Source organism: Lampris incognitus, chromosome 10 (assembly GCF_029633865.1).
Source record: "Lampris incognitus isolate fLamInc1 chromosome 10, fLamInc1.hap2, whole genome shotgun sequence".
Taxonomy (NCBI): domain Eukaryota; kingdom Metazoa; phylum Chordata; class Actinopteri; order Lampriformes; family Lampridae; genus Lampris; species Lampris incognitus.
In genome coordinates, this window is record NC_079220.1 from 13,564,902 (window position 1) to 13,581,338 (window position 16,437).

The following is a 16,437-nucleotide window of genomic DNA, read 5'->3' on the forward strand; positions in this document are numbered from 1 at the left end:
ATGAAAGCACAGTACACGGTCGTGCCTATCTAATCGTATATGTGAGATGTGATGTGAGTGGCAAAGGAGATTTGGAAAATGTTTTTTTAGACATTGTAGGGCTGACACAGGGCACAGATGCAGAATCCATTTACAACAGTTTGAGACAGTGCTTTCACACAGCGGGATTACATGACAAGTTTTTGGTGAAACACCTCATCAGCATCGCCACAGATGGGGCTTCAGTTCTCACAGGCAAAACCACTGGAGTCATTGCAAGGCTTAAGCGTGACTTTCCAAACATCCAATCCACACATTGCTTGGCCCACCACCTTGAATTGGCTGTCCATGATTCTCTGAAAGTGGTTTCTGGATGTAATCATTTCGGGTTTGTCATTGCCAAGCTGTATTCTTTGTACCACCAGTCTGCAAAGAATGTGAGATTGCTTGAGGAAGCAGCTGCAAATCTAAATATGCAGATTTTGAGAATTGGACAGATATTCACCATCAGATGGGTGGCGAGTAGTTTCAATACTGTAAAGTCAGTCTGGAATAACTACCCTGCTTTAGCATGCCACTTCAAAACTGCAGGCGATGATGCATCTCGCAATGATGCCGAGAGGAAGAAATTCTTGGCGCTATACAAACACCTCACAAACTCTGGGTTTTTACTGGATCTGGCTTGCATGAAAGACATACTCCGTGAGCTCCAGGGCCTGTCACTGAAATGTCAGCAAAGAGACGTCACTCTAGTGGATGCCAGTCGCCACATTCTGCAGTCTATTGACATACTGAAAGCAATTAAAGCGAGTGGAGGTAAATCCAAACAGAAGGCTGAACAGCGCACGCCCCTGGGGCTGTTTAAGATGTTCAAGTAATTAAGGGCACGGGCAAGATCAACTGAAATCAGTTTTATCAATCTGTGATCGACAATCTCACAAGGCGAATGCCAGAATCAGACCTCCTACAGATGCTGAAACCCCTGGACAAGAACTTTTGGCCACAGGATCGGAATGCTTTGATTCTGTATAGAGAAAATACATATATACAAAGCAAGAGAGGGAAGATTGAAATGGTTTGGACGTGTGCGGAAGACAGATGCTGGGTATACTGGGAGAAGGATGCTGAAGATGGAGCTGCCAGGCAAGAGGAAACGAGGAAGGGCAAAGAGGAGGTTTATGGGTGTGGTGAGGGGGACATGCAGGTGGTTGGCGTGACAGATGAAGATGCAGACGATAGGACGCGATAAAAAGGGATGAGTCACTGTGGCCACCCCTATTGGAGCAGCCGAAAGTAGTAGTAGTAGTAGTAGTAGTAGTAGTAGTAGTAGTAGTAGTAGTAGTAGTAGTAGTAGTAGATGGAAGGGGCAGACTGGCTGTTCTGCATCTCGAACAAAGTTGAGAGCTTTGGTGTGGTTTTTAAGTAGTGGGTTGCTTGCTTCAGGCGGCATGGTGGCGCAGTGGTTAGCGCGGTCGCCTCACAGCAATAAGGTTGTGGGTTCGAACCCCAGGCTTGTCCAACCTTGGGGTCATCCCAGGTCGTACTCTGTTTGGAGTTTGCATGTTCTCCCCGTGTCTGCGTGGGTTTCCTCCAGATGCTCCGGTTTCCTCCCACAGTCCAAAGACACGTAGGTCAGGTGAATCGGCTATACTGAATTGTCCCTTAGTGTGAATGTGTCGGCCTGTTTAGGGTGCCTCCCCACCTGCACCTACCAGCCAACGGGTGAAAAGGTGCAGCAAACGGGTTTGCTGGTAGGTGCAGGTGAAGGTTTGTCGACAATTCTGTGCATGTCTTTGACATTTATCTATGGTAAATCTTGCAGGCATCGTGAAAAATATGTCATTGTCAATAGCACACGCCAACAAATACGAAACTGGTATGACCGCTGCAGTACAAACCGAAAGTCAGCGGACTACAGTTATGCACAGAGGCGATGGAGAAGCGGCTTGGATAACTGATGGATGGGCTGCTTGTTTCTCTCGCGATATCTGGCAACCTCGTCTATCTCAGTGGCTCGCGAAAATCTCTCAGGCAAGATGGCAGCCGCTATGGACGTCGATACCCCAAGCGGCACAAACAGTGGAGCAAGCAAGAAACGATTTGAAGTCAAAAAGGTGTGAGTGTTTAAAATATCTAAGTCTAACTAAGGAGTTAAAAAAGGGCGAAGTCTAAAGCACATAGTCCGCTGCAAATTTCCGTTGCCACAACAATTTAGCCACGGCTATCAAGCTAGCTAACAGTAAATAGCTGTTAGCTTCCTATGAATGAGGCATGAATTTGCAGTTTGCGATTTGAAAAGGCTGTTCTACATGTTGACGACAGTTCGCTATAAAGTGGTGGCGACCGTACTACTAGTACTAAACGGGTAAATCGATAAAACCTCTGATCTTCAAATTGACATACAGATAGCTGGCGCTCTTCCTGAGTAATATTTAGTAGCCGATGTGTTTGGCAATTTGTTGATAATGTGTTTGACAAAAGTGTTGTGTTCTTTTCCTCTGACACAGTATTTCAAAAACTTAATTTATGTGATTTAATTTTATAGACAAAAACAGATAAACGTAAATCGATTTAATAACTGAGTGTTTTAAACATTTGGTTTAGAGTTACAGTGAATTCTAACATTGTGTTCATGAGTATTGGCCCTAGTGGGCCACATTTATATTTAATAAGATTTTGATACAAAAACATGAAACTTGATATTAGGTGATTGAAAACTGATATCACAAAATTTGATTAAATGTTGTCTTGGCTTGTCATAAGTAATGTCAAGAATATACACTTCCCCAACAGCTGCAACCAAATTGTGTGCCACTACCGAAATATCTAACCGACATAAATGTTAATATTATTTCTTATTATTCAGTCTTGTTAAATGTACTGTTTCTCATGCATATGTACTGTCAGATTTCCCAGTTTTTGAGGTACCGATTCCCTTGTGCCATTTGTACTGTGAAGCTCTGTAAGGTGTTGTCTCTGTCAGTATTTACCAGTTTGTCTTCATTCTGACCAAATTATTTCATCCCTGTTTTTGATCTCCCAACAGTGGAATGCTGTGGCACTGTGGGCATGGGACATCGTTGTGGACAATTGTGCTATCTGCCGGAATCACATCATGGACCTCTGTGAGTTAACCTTCAGACCCAATACAGTTCATGAAACTGACTCCTCTAATACAGAATGGGCTGTGTTTCCTAGTTTAAAGTGACTAACTCTGGAACAGAAGTCAAAAACTACAGCAATGTCAATTGTTGCTTGCTGAGAGGAAACCTGTGGTTTTTAGCCATAGTCTGCAGTCAGATAGCCGTGATCGCTGTATGTGGTGAAAACGTCTAAAGTACTTATTCAGGATGTTGCTCAGTTATAACACTTATTTTCTTAATGATGGTCACCAAAGTGATGGATTTTTGATAGGTTTCTTCTTTTACCCTTAGGTATAGAGTGTCAGGCCAACCAGGCCTCAGCAACATCTGAAGAGTGCACTGTTGCCTGGGGTGTCTGCAATGTGAGTAAAAACTGTTTAGAGTTTTAAAATGTTCAGTTAGTTAAATATATTAACCAAGATGGAATGCCTTTGCAATAACTGACCCTGAGACTCATTTCTTTAATCCGAGTTATATCTAGAATTCCGTTACATTATCACATAGATGTCTTGATTGGCCAACTGGTCTGTCATCAGATTATATTAGTGCGATATCACAATTAATACTAGTATTCCATTTGGACATAGTCGGGACTCGCAAGTAAGTCCATCAAACCCCAAAGATTTTATGAACCTTCCTATTCTCTGAATAATTTTTTTTGTTGTCGTCCTGTCACTTCCTATCCTTGCTGCAGCATGCTTTCCATTTCCACTGTATATCTCGCTGGCTGAAGACCAGACAGGTGTGCCCTCTCGACAACAGGGAGTGGGAGTTTCAGAAGTGAGTATTCTGCTTAAATTTTTATAGAGGACAATTTTTTTTCTTGTTACATTGTAGCACATGTGCATGGCTTTGGTGTATGTGGATTGTGTGTCAAGTGTAGGAAGGGTTCCAGTAATGATACAAGAATATGAAATACTATGTCTCTAATACGCTTAACTGAAAATGAAATGTGCACATTTCATAATACTATCATACTCACTCCCCATCTCCCCTCTGTTCTCTTTTTCATATTCTTACAGATATGGACACTAGGTGTATATTTCAGAACCTGTTTCAGCCTCACATTCGCTGTTGCATCCCACTACTGTCTTAGACCCTGTTATGTCTAGTCTTTATCCCCCAAATTGTCCTGTTTTTATTTTACGTTAGCTGGAAAATTACTTTTTTGTTAAAGTTCAATTTGCAAGTTGTTGTAAATTAAAGAGAAATTAAGACCAATGCCTGTCACAACAGCCCTTGTTTTGTGTAGTTAATGGGTCACCCCTAAATGGGCTGCCATCTCAAGCAAGAATGCTAATAAATCAGTTCATTCCTATGCAATACATGAAGGTACAAAATCAAAGGGCTTGCTCTTCAGAAAACAATGTTTATTTTCAGTGGTTGATTACTACAAAGATGGCACTATTGATATACATACCATTTACTGTGGTTGTGCTCAATTAGCCATCACCATGACTTGTTCAAAGGCACCTCTGAGAGGGAAGTAATGGAAAGTTTTCGTCTACCATACCAAGTACATTATCATGTACCTTTTACATTTTCACATATGACATCATTTGTGATAAACTTGCCATGTTCGGCGACTGGAGTTTGTTTGGCCAGACCAATGCACAAAGCTTCGAGACAGTAAGCCAGGGCCAGCTACATGAAGGACCCGCCACCTGTCACCAGCAGTAATCCTCCAGCACACAAATGATCTGGGTCCTGGGAGGATTAAGTGGCCTAATGGACTCCTCTTGCATCTCTGGGCCTGAGATTTTGCCTGATTTAATACCAAAGGGATATGCTGAAACATGTCGCACACTTACCAAGCAAGGTCCAGCAGTTCACATACCGCAGTTTCATAGGGAAAGAAAACTATTTATAGTCTTCAGTGGTATGTTTTTCAAATCTAAAACGGTGTCACTAGCCAGTCAATAGTAGATAATTTTTACTTTTTCAAGCTTTTATAGAATTTGTACAAGTTAAGAGATTGTAGAGGCAGCCATTCAAGTCAAGTCTCAAGATCAAACTGGTTTTCTGCCCTCAACATCTTTATAGTATTGGAGACATGACCCATTTCCCTTAACTTTACGAACTTGATATATCTTACAAAATTTTTTTCAGATGAGCCATCCACTTGTTCTCTACCTTAACTCAATCTAGGGTCAGACCCTTTAGTTGACTGGCAAGGACAGTCGCCCATGGTGCGGGCGACCCGGGTTTGCGTCTCGGCTGCGGCGGTTCCCGGCTGCCCCCCGAATTCATTAATTCAATCTAAACACAATATGACTTCTCCAGTTTTTCCACTCCCTGTTGTCCACTTTCATTATAAGGTTTTGCAGATGAATCAAGATCACAATAAGTCAACATGGGTCTATACGGTTATGTGAGATGTCAAGAACACAGTACACACCGAAAGAAAAAAAAAGTAAAGACAGCACATTGCAACAACAAAACATTTATTTTTGTGGATTGATCAAATTCAAAAATCTATTTTTTTTGCATTTGGAAGAAAAGACAAAGGAACAAGTAAACCTTACAACGAAGGTGAGGAAAAAAAACCAAAAACCATTGGAAAACCTGAGGAAAAATAAGTTTTACAGAAAATCTGATTATAGAAAAGTACCAGCCATTGTGTTTGGTTGGCTCACTCTTAAGAGAAAACACCAGTAGATGACCCATTACGACCCATTATCAGTGGGGAAATGGCTGTAAAAATGTTCATCTGCGCTAGTGGCTAGATGCAGTTGAGCTGGATCAGATAAATGTCACAAGTAGATTTACCTGTGGTTAAGCAAAGCCCAAAACTGAGGGGATGGACGCGACAAGTCAAGCGGGATTCTAAATGAGATCCTGTCGGGTCTGGTTTAGTCATCTTTACGTGCTAACAGACTGTACCTTGAGAATTGATGTTGCCCCACACTGCAAAAACCAGGTTTTAGCTACCACTTCCTAAAACCAAGTAAAAAAATAAGACAATGGAGTGAGAGCATTCGAACTTTTCCCAACTGCAGTTTCAAGTGTCGGATGTGGGGGGAAAAAAAAGGTGAAATTCTCTTGAAATAAGGCATATCAACCCACTACCATCAGGATAGAAAATACTTGAAAGGGGGGGGGGGGAATAAGGTGGATCTTTATGGAAACAAGTGAAACTGTCCCACTCTGCTCTCAGATCTCTTTACCGTTTTTGAGAAAAAAAACAGGCTTTTAAGACTCAATATGCAAATACTTGACTTAAGATGGATAATTTTGCAGTGTGTCCCCTAATGTGGTACAAAACGTTGTGCACGTCTTTCTTCTGACCTCGTGACATCATCCTTTCATGTCTATGAAAATGTCACCCTGCCCTCATTTGATCCATACATGCTAGAATAATTGTTATGAAGCATTGTGGCTCTCCAAATCATTTGGCCATATCCATCATTCTTCTTGCCATCTTCTCCTCCTCCCCCAAGCAAACTTTTGGCCTCCACCTCTTCCTCCCCCTTAGGACTGTGGTGGGGCTCCAAACTTGGCGCTCAGCTTAGTTATGAGGGCCATGATCTTGGGGTTGCCCTGGTACTTGGCAATGTTAGCCGGGTTCTGTGCAACATCCTGGAAGGCGGCCATCATCTCCGGGTCCTGGAGGGGAGGCAGGGTGATCAATCGCTCATTATATATATATATATATATATATATATTAACTTTAATGCATTTCAGTACAAGCTTGTTTTGTGCGTCACGCACTCATCAGCTGCCAATGTGATTAAACAACAAAGAAAAACACAGTCAATAAATATTATGTTGCCCCACGTCACACCCCTAATTTCAGTAGACAGCAACCAATGAGAGGATAGAAAACATCTGAAATATTACAGCCAATGAGGTAGGTAGTTACAATGCACAGCAACCAATGTCGGGATAGAAAACATTACAAGCAATGGGGTAGGGGTTGGGGCTTGTTTTGAAAAAGCAAGGATTTAAATGGCCAGGGCACTGTTGAAATAGCATACATTTAAAATATAACAGGATAATATCAAATGGGGTAATTTATGTATTGTAGCGGACTCTGTGGACATAATACACCATAATAGGTTCTGGTCGTTTCAAGAAAAAGTGTTTCTGGGTTGACAGGGTGAGCTACGGCGACGATTGGTTGGAGCAGCGCCATGTTGCTCGGGCTGCTGGTTTACGAAGAAATAAAAGACACGCGTTCGTGTAGTCAATGAGAGAAATTGTCTGTCTCTACTTTCCTGCAATTTCCACAGTATATCGTATAGTGGAGTGGTGCTGGAGCACAGTTGGAAGGGTGCTGGGGCACAGTTGAAGGAAAATGCCAAGCAGAGGGAGTCATCTACCAGGCATCGGTGACAAGAGAAGACAACTGCAATGTGGACACTTACTTGGGATTAACAGAGGGCCCTTTTAAACTTAGGTTTAACGCCCATATGTGTAGTTTCAGGAATGAGCATGTAAGAAATGCAACAGCCTTAAGCCGCCACATTTGGTCATTGGTAGACAAGAATATTAATTACTCAATTTCATGGAAAATCCTCACGAAAAACATTGCATATTTAATTAACAGCAAAAGATGTAATCTGTGCTTGGCAGAGAAATATTTCATTATTTGCAAGCCTGATATGTCCACCTTGAACAGTAGAAATTAATTGGCCATCAGCTGTAGACACAGAAAAATATCCATCCATCCATTATCCGAACTGCTTATCCTGCTCTCTGGGTCGCGGGGATGCTGAAGCCTATCCAAGCAGTCACTGGGCGGCAGATGGGGAGACACCCTGGACAGGCCACCGGGCCATCACAGGGCACGCGCGCGCACACACACACACACACACACACACACACACACCTAGGGAAAATTTAGCATGGCCGATTCATCTGACCTACATGTCTTTGGACTGTGGGAGGAAACCGGAGCCCCCAGAGGAAACCCACGCAGACACAGGGAGAACATGCAAACTCCATACAGACGACCCGGGATGACCCCCAAGGTTGGACTACCCTGGGGCTCGAACCCAGGACCTTTTTGCCGTGATGCGACCGCGCTAACCACTGCGCCACCGTGCCGCCCCAGAAAAAATGTCTGCTTTGTAATTACAAGTAAAACAATGTTGTTATTATTCCCCCCTCCATTAGATGATACACGTGAAATTTATTAGAGGTTATATTTTTATATTTTAACCGTCTACCCTTCCAACAGTGCCCCAACACCACTCCACTATATGATATATGTAAATTACCCCATTTGACGTTATCTTGTTATATTTAAATGTATGCTATTTCAACAGTGCCCTGGCCCTTTAAATCCTTGCTTTTTCAAAACAAGCCCCAACCCCTACCCCACTGGTTATGTTTTCTATCCCACCATTGGTTGATGTGCATCATAACTACCTACCCCATTGGTTGTAATATTTCAAATGTTTTCTATACTCTCACTGGTTGCTGTCTACCGAAATTATGGCCGTGACGTGGGGCAGCATATTTATTGACTGTGTGTTTTTCTTTGTTGTTTAATCACACTGGCAGCTGATGAGTGCATGACGCACGAAACAAGCTTGTACTGAAATGTATTAAAGTTTTTTTTCCTACATCTATCTTAATATTCCACTCCTCATTTGTTGAGCACTTTTATCTACACTGCTGATGGTTTCTCAAAAAAAAAAAAAAAGCCACCCACACACACACACAAACATTCATACCTAGGGACAATTTAGTACAGCTGATTCACCTGACCTACATGTCTTTGGACTGTGGGAAGAAACCGGAGCACTCGGAGGAAACCCACGCAGACATGGGGAGAACATGCAAACTCCAGACAGAGGATGACCCAGGACGACCCCCAAGGTTGGACTACCCCGGGGCTTGAACCCAGGACCTTGTTGCTATGAGGCGACTGCACTTACCACTGCACCACACACATATATGTGTGTGTGTGTATATATATATATATATATATATATACATACATATATATATATATATATATGTCTCATTGTAATGGTTACAGTGCTTCATAGACTTAAAAAAAAGGGGGCGAATCCATCAAAGATCGTTTTGAAATTGAAAATTAGGAGATGCACAATAACAAGGTTTGAGAGGAATAAAATTGTGCTGGATCATTTTCCAAGGACAGCCCTACATGACACCATTAAAATGAGCCACTACAAAAGCCGTCATTCGGATATCTTATGAGATATGCCAGTATTACGAATTATCAAACAGGACATTTGTTTGCATTCAAATTGTCAGTACTGTAACTTTAAATGGACAGGTACCACTGGACATGGCGGTGGGAAAGGCTGTAACTCACTTTCATGGCATTGAGCACTTCTGGGTCCTTCAAGAAATCTCCAATTCCAGGCATACCAAAGGAAGCACCACCTGGGAATCCAGCACCACCTACATATTCAGATTCACAAAAGCAATTGTTTCAGCTGTTTTTTTCCCCCTTTGGTTTCCCTTATGAACATATGCTTTAAAATAAACAACATATTCTGGATTATAGTACGACTCAATTCATGTTTCACCTGTAGCGAGACAAGTCTGTAAGGTAGTACGACTCATGCTACAGCTGTCGGTACTTTATCCCATGAAAAGAATTGAGTTGTTTTAGTCTCAATTTTGGTAGACAAATGTTTTTTTTAAGTTGTAACCCTCTTTACTTCATCCTGTGAACCTTGACCTTTCCAGCTCTCTTACCTGGGAAACCTGGGAAGCCGCCACCTCCTCCAGCAGCTTGTCTGGCCTCTTCCTCCTGTTGAAACAAACAATTTGGAATGGAAACGAACAGGAATCAGAGGCGATGGGTGAATAACGTGGCTGTGAGATTATAAAAGATGGGTGTATACAAGCTCCCATCTCAAGCATAGCCATTTATTTTTAGAAATAATTTCAACTTGCCAGCTACAGAATACATAATTAATATTAGCAGTGTTACAAACACTTAAGATGTGTCATTTCCAGGAAAGATAACAAAAAAGAAGCAAACGTGGTATAAAGCAACTCACCCTCTGAGCCCGCTCATGTTCCTCTCTGGCTTTCTTTATTCTCTCTTTCTTCTGATTTATCTCCTTCTCCTCCCGTTTACGCTCATACTTACGTCTGTGCTCGATGATTTTGGTGGCCTGGGATCAGAAATGTACACAATCAGAATGCTGTCATTCAGGAAAAATTGTGGTTATGAGCTTCATCATCTTGGTTTCATCGTTAATAACCAAGGAAAGTGATGCTGCTGGTGTCTCGATTTCTTTTGGAAATCCAGCCCGAAAAAGTTGTGCTAAATGGAGACAATGCAACACAATTTTACACATCTTGACAAACCCGTTTTTAAGTCATTATTTAAAACAGCAATTTCGGGGGGCATCCAGGTAGCGTGGCGGTTTATTCCATTGCCTACCAACACGGGGGCCACTTGATCGAATCCCCGTGTTACCTCCGGCTTGGTTGGGCGTCCCAACAGATACAATTGGCCGTGTCTGCGGGTGGGAAGCTGGATGTGGGTATGTGTCCCGGTCAATGCACTAGCGCCTCCTCTGGTCGGTCAGGGCGCCTGTTCGGGGGGAGGGGGAACAGGGGGGAATAGCGTGATCCTCCCACGCGCTACGTCCCCTTGGCGAAACTCCACACCATCCGGTGAAAGGAAGTGGCTGGCGACTCCACATGTATTGGAGGAAGCATGTGATAGTCTACAGCCCTTCCTGGCCCAGCAGAGGGGGTGGAGCAACGACTGTGACGGCTTGGAAGAGTGGGGTAATTGCCGGATACAATTGGGGAGAAAAAGGGGGTAAAAAATCCAAAAAACAAAAAACCCCCAGCAATTTCACAGATGGTTTTGTGTGTGTGTAGTCAGTACTGATGGGTAAAGTAGTGGATTGACGCAATAAAGTCCTGAGTACTATACACACAGAAATCAGTGTCGTCCTGCAAACAGTCTTTCCCACAGTGCCCACATGTACCAGAATACATTGCACGCAAGCTTCTGTATAGTCACACTTCAAATCCTGTGTGCTAGAGTTGTGGGGCATCTTTTACACCGACGGAAACTTTGTTTAACCGAGACAATGAGGATGTGTTTCTTGAACAGTGTTTTTAGAGTAGATTTGAATATTAGAAACCCTGCTGTAGGCTGTATTTATTTTTTCGGCCACCAAATGACGTCGCGATATGTCACTTGGCAGATTGGGGGGGCAGAGATAAGGTTGGAAATTGGCGAATTTTCCCTTCAAGTTTCTAAACCTTAATTGTGTCAAGGAGATCAAAAATTGAGAGCAACACTTCTGATGTTTGTTCTGATCTTACACACTGAAAAGACAAGTGTCTGAATTACACCAGCTATTTAAAAAAAAATAATGAAATCGGTCTGAAAGTTATATGTGCTATTTTTAATTTTTCTCTGCTGTATATTTTTGAAAAATTAAACTGCATTCGGTAACACTTTCTATGAAGCTTGCATCTATAACGCCCTATAAGCATCTATAACACCCTAAGTGTAGCTATAAGTTATTGTAAGATTCATTATAACAATGCAGACGCCCTCACAACACCTCATAACCACCTTTATGATACAGTGTTAATTTAAAACGGATTTATGCGTTATAAATATGTTATCATTAGCCTGTTTATCTGTTAAATGTCATAATGCATCATAGCCAACTTGTTTTGCTGAAGTTTCGTAGCAATGCATAATGAGATTTCAGTGCTATTTCAGTCTTCAGCCATAGCCATTAGTCATTGTAATAAACATTATAGGAAAGTATGGACGTTATAGATGTAATAGATGCTTATAGGGTGTTATAGATGCTTATAGGACGTTATGGATGCAAGCTTCATAGAAAGTGTTACGGCGCATTCTTTTCCCCAGTTTCTTGAATTGTACCTTTGGTTGGACCTCCTTCAGCATAGCGCTGGCATCCTCATCATAATCCAGTTTGCAGGCTGTGGCCAGATCTTTGGCTGCATCCTCCCAGTGACCCAGCAGCCTGCAGAGCAGGGGGCAACAAACACACTCAGCCACAGTGGAGGGTAGATCTAGATGTACTGATTTCTCCACACGGATAAACTAATGCAATGAAATTCATGAACATCTGTAATTTTAAGATCTGCATCCCCTACAAAAATAAGACATCGGATGCATGGACACACAAACACTGGTCTACCAGCTAGGAGCAGACCAGTCCCGGAAAACTCAGCTGAGGATTTGGCTTGTATTTTTATTACGGTGAACTAAAATAAATGCTATTTCAAACTCTTATTTTGCCTTCCTGTTTTCAATGGACTAAACAGCAACGTTAACTGGCTGGAATTAAATCAAAAGCACGCTCAAATAAAAAGGTGCTTTGGTGGCAGTTTTTCACAACAACAACTTGGATGCCAAACCAAATGTGCGTTTCGAGAAAGTGACATTGAGTGGGCAGTACCAAATAAACAGTTTGTTTTATGACACTGCCCCATCCCCTCTACAAACTACACCTAGTTTAATAGGCTTAACTATTGAATGAAATATGTCAAAGTAGTTTAAGTAGGCTGGCAGTCGTTTACACACCGAGGGAAAGGTATTTAAGAGTTCTGTACTGCACACTGACTGGTTATGTGTCCCCTAAGGGCAATAAGGCAACTAGTGTAGGAACATACTTGTGAGCTTTTCCCCTCCACTTGTAAGGCTGTGCAGAGTCCGGGTTGATGCTGATTGCTCTGTCACAGTCTCTCCTGGCTGCATTGGGTTTCTGCATCTGGATGTAGACACTGAAAAGAGAACAAGGTGCCGATGCACAACAAAATCAAAATAGTACTGATGCAGAACAAACTGAAAGCATATGTATCATGACTCATTGTGCAGAAAAAGGAGCTCCATTTTTGATTGTTAACTGTGGTGTTCTCTACAGGCTCTCCAAGCAAGTGCATCCGTCGTATTGGCGGGGCAAAAGATGTGGAGGGAAGCAGCAGAGTGGTGTAACCATAACAAAGTGGATGAAGTGCTGTTTTATCACTTAACCATTTTGTGGTGGGTCTTTTCTGTATCATTGTTGGCTGCAACAAACATGAAATGGAGACACCGAACATCCTAAAAATGGTGTAACAGAAGCACCTACCTTGCCCTCTTAGCATAAAGAATGGCCACACGGGGGTTGAGCTTAATGGCTTCAGAGAAAAGGTCCAAGGCTTTTTGTAAATCACCTACAAGGGACAGTAGAGTATAATATTGTGATAGTCTCGTATGCAAAAGTAAATGCAAGGTTATAATTCAGTTTTAAGCATTATTCCTTGTACATGATCACTACAAACCTACCTATGCCATTGATAGTCATTAAGAGCATGAGAAAAAAAAATGTGTACACACACACACACACACAACCTACCCTCTCCCAGTGCATTAATGGCTTCCATCTTCTTCTCATTGGCCTGGTCCATCATCTCCTCCGTGATCTGAGGGAATAGGGGCACAGGAGTTCAGTCAAACCCAGCCTGATAATTTATAATTTCATAGTCTAGATATTTCTCAAAAACATGCTTAGAGTTCCTTTTAGTTAAACAGGGAGTTGTTTAGTTTCTAAATGAAAGACCGTGATTTGAATCAAACCTAGCCTGAAAATAAATGTAAAGTTGAGTCTGAACATATTTCTGGAACTATGCCTGGTCATTTGGATATGCATTTCTGGTAGTAAAATTACAAGGGAAAACATTTCACCTCCAAGTTTTCCAAGTCTCCCATGTCCTCAGGTTCATCTATGTCTGGTTCGATCACCCCTTCGTTGTCAATCTCTGTGGGAGAAAGCAAATCAGCGTCTACCAAAACCTTTATTTACAACCTATTCTGATGCAATCAATACCTATTATTTCAGAATATGAATTTAGCCTCATCAATGAAGTGCAAGCAGATCATGTTAAGGACAATTTGGCAGTATTCTCTTAAATTGCAAGCCAGAGATGAAAGCTTTACAAATCTAGACACCATTTGGGACCCAGTCTCATTGAAATATTCCTATCATTTAGAGTCTCATTTGAGGTAGGCCCAACCTATTTTGGGTCCTCATCCAATGTGAAAGAAGCCCTGCAGTCTCATATAGTGTTAAGACGTTAAGACAGATATACCTATTTCACTCTCCTCACTCTCAGAGGAGGCGGGAGGCTCAGGAGGTGGAGCAGAGGTGGGTGAAGGGCCACATGGACAGCTACCCTGAAAATAAAAGCACCCTTTATCGTAAAACTTACACGTCAGTAAATTTGAAAACAATTCACTAATCTATATTAATATTTCCTACAGCTTTTTTGGTCCTCAAGGATACTGTGCAATAAGTTTTTTTTTTTTTAATGTTCCCCCTCTTTTCTCCCCAGTTGTATCCGGCCAATTACCCCACTCTTCCCGATCTCTGCTCCACCCCCTCTGCTGATCCGGGGAGGGCTGCAGACTACCACATGATTCCTCCGATACATGTGAAGTTGCCAGCCGCTTTTCACCTGACATTGAGGAGTTTCGCCAGGGGGACATAGCATGTGGGAGGATCACACTATTCCCCCAGTTCCCCCTCCCCCCGAACAGGTGCCGCGACCAACCAGAGGAGGCGCTAGTGCAGTGACCAGGACACACACCCGGCTTCCCACCCGCAGACACAGCCAATTGTGTCTGTTGGGACACCTGACCAAGCTGGAGGTAACACGGGGATTCGAACTACCAATCCCCATGTTGCTAGGCAACGGAATAGACCGCCACGCCATCCGAACACCCGCACTATGCAATAGTTAACACATATAAGAAAACTGATTTTGTGAGTTTACTTACAAAAAAAATCCATAAATAATTAAACAACATTATCTTTGATGGGGGGGGGGGACTTATTTTGAGATAGTAAGCCTTGACTGTGCAGTATTCATACATGAGCGGCTGATCTTGAAGGAAAAAAAATACATCGAAATATAACCCGGAGAATATTGTCCTAAGTGTCTTTAAACACAGTACACATTAGACTGCAAGATGGTCATGAAAATATTCAGCACAAAATAATGTTTTTCACCTTGCAAGTCCCCCCCGTCTTAGGTGGTGGTGGAATTGTGGCACCCATGCTGCAAATAGAGGATTAAGTAAAATATGAAAGTCTAATCATCATCCTAGATTTAAATAATTCCATGTACATGCCTTTTGGGTATTTCAGCAATTTGTTAAGCCAATTCAAGTCTGTTTCTATACTGTTAAAAACTGACTTCAATGAGAGGATATAAACATTACTTGGTTCAAGTCATACATAATTATGCTCTTGAGGAAAATGTACAATAAATTGTGACCAATTATTTTCCCATTGACAGACAGGAGGATGCATAATCGCGCGCACCCCCCCCGCGCACACACGCGCGCACACACACGTGGGCGTTGCTGCAGCGCCGAATTTCAGGCACATGAAGTCATATTCTCCTGTGAAGCCTGTCTGTCAAGAAGTGAAAATGAACATCTAACCCCCCCCCCCATATTTTATCGTCTGAAAAAGAAAATTCTGTGTGCTCATGCGGCGACACAAGTAAACATCCGTGATCCGTGGCGGTACCAACCCCTGCAGCCAAGTCCTGAGGAATTCCATCTCGGGCAAGTGCAGCATAGCGGGATTTGTTTCGCACAGTTGCACGAAGGCCTTCAGCTCGGTCACTTTCCGCGGATCCATTTTGCTTTTCTTTTCTTTTTTTCCTCTCGGGCTCTGCACGTCAATCCGAAGAGAGAAGACAAAGGATAAACATAAAACAAAAGATAAACAAGCAACCGTTCAACACAACGCCAATTACGGCACGGCTCACACGCCCAGTTGCGTTGCCGATTCTACCGCTCGTTCCGTTGGCTGAATGAATGAGGGAGTTAGTGAGTGGGTGATGTGGACTCGCTATAGCGACTCCGACAATCCACGATTTAAACCGACTTTCGTGGCGATTGGGAGACGAATTTCATGGCATCAATTTTCTGCTAAGGCACATGCGACTTCAGCCCATGCAGACGATGACAGAAGATTCTGGAAATCGATTTTGAAAGCCCGCAGCAACACGATGCGTCAGGCTATGGCTGCAATACGGAGAATATAAACAGCGAACGTAGACGTGTGATTTGAAAATTCAAAATTTCAATCGAATGCACACCGACCTTGTGGAAAGACCTAAATCTGTCCGCTGAGTACGACAGCCGATGACGCGTATCCAATTATCTGCGAACACACTTCACCCGATGGTGGCGTCGCTCCAATAATTCTTTTTTTATCGGGCGGTCGACAGACACAATCACAACACAGGGGTCCTCCCCGAAGTTAACCCGTCGCGGGAAAAAGACGTGTCATGTCTCATCCAATCAAAGAAGGTCGAAAAC

General features: G+C 42.6%; 2 protein-coding genes across 2 annotated transcripts; one reads left to right on the top strand and one right to left on the bottom strand.

Moving 5' to 3' along the window:
- Nucleotides 1–1,977: 1,977 nt before the first annotated feature.
- Nucleotides 1,978–4,355, top strand: rbx1 (ring-box 1, E3 ubiquitin protein ligase). The gene is made up of 5 exons (XM_056288129.1): nucleotides 1,978–2,093; nucleotides 3,026–3,104; nucleotides 3,414–3,484; nucleotides 3,817–3,902; nucleotides 4,145–4,355. The coding sequence occupies exons 1-5, from the start codon at nucleotides 2,016–2,018 to the stop codon at nucleotides 4,155–4,157; spliced, it is 327 nt and encodes a 108-aa protein (XP_056144104.1). The 5' UTR covers nucleotides 1,978–2,015; the 3' UTR covers nucleotides 4,158–4,355.
- A 1,162-nt stretch (nucleotides 4,356–5,517) lies between these two features.
- st13 (ST13 Hsp70 interacting protein) lies at nucleotides 5,518–16,360 on the bottom strand. The gene is made up of 13 exons (XM_056287898.1): nucleotides 16,219–16,360; nucleotides 15,642–15,784; nucleotides 15,113–15,161; nucleotides 14,193–14,277; nucleotides 13,789–13,862; nucleotides 13,460–13,526; nucleotides 13,193–13,277; nucleotides 12,735–12,845; nucleotides 11,980–12,082; nucleotides 10,112–10,228; nucleotides 9,804–9,858; nucleotides 9,415–9,503; nucleotides 5,518–6,728 (listed from the first exon to the last, which is right to left on the bottom strand). The coding sequence occupies exons 2-13, from the start codon at nucleotides 15,749–15,751 to the stop codon at nucleotides 6,594–6,596; spliced, it is 1,080 nt and encodes a 359-aa protein (XP_056143873.1). The 5' UTR covers nucleotides 15,752–15,784; nucleotides 16,219–16,360; the 3' UTR covers nucleotides 5,518–6,593.
- Nucleotides 16,361–16,437: the final 77 nt, after the last annotated feature.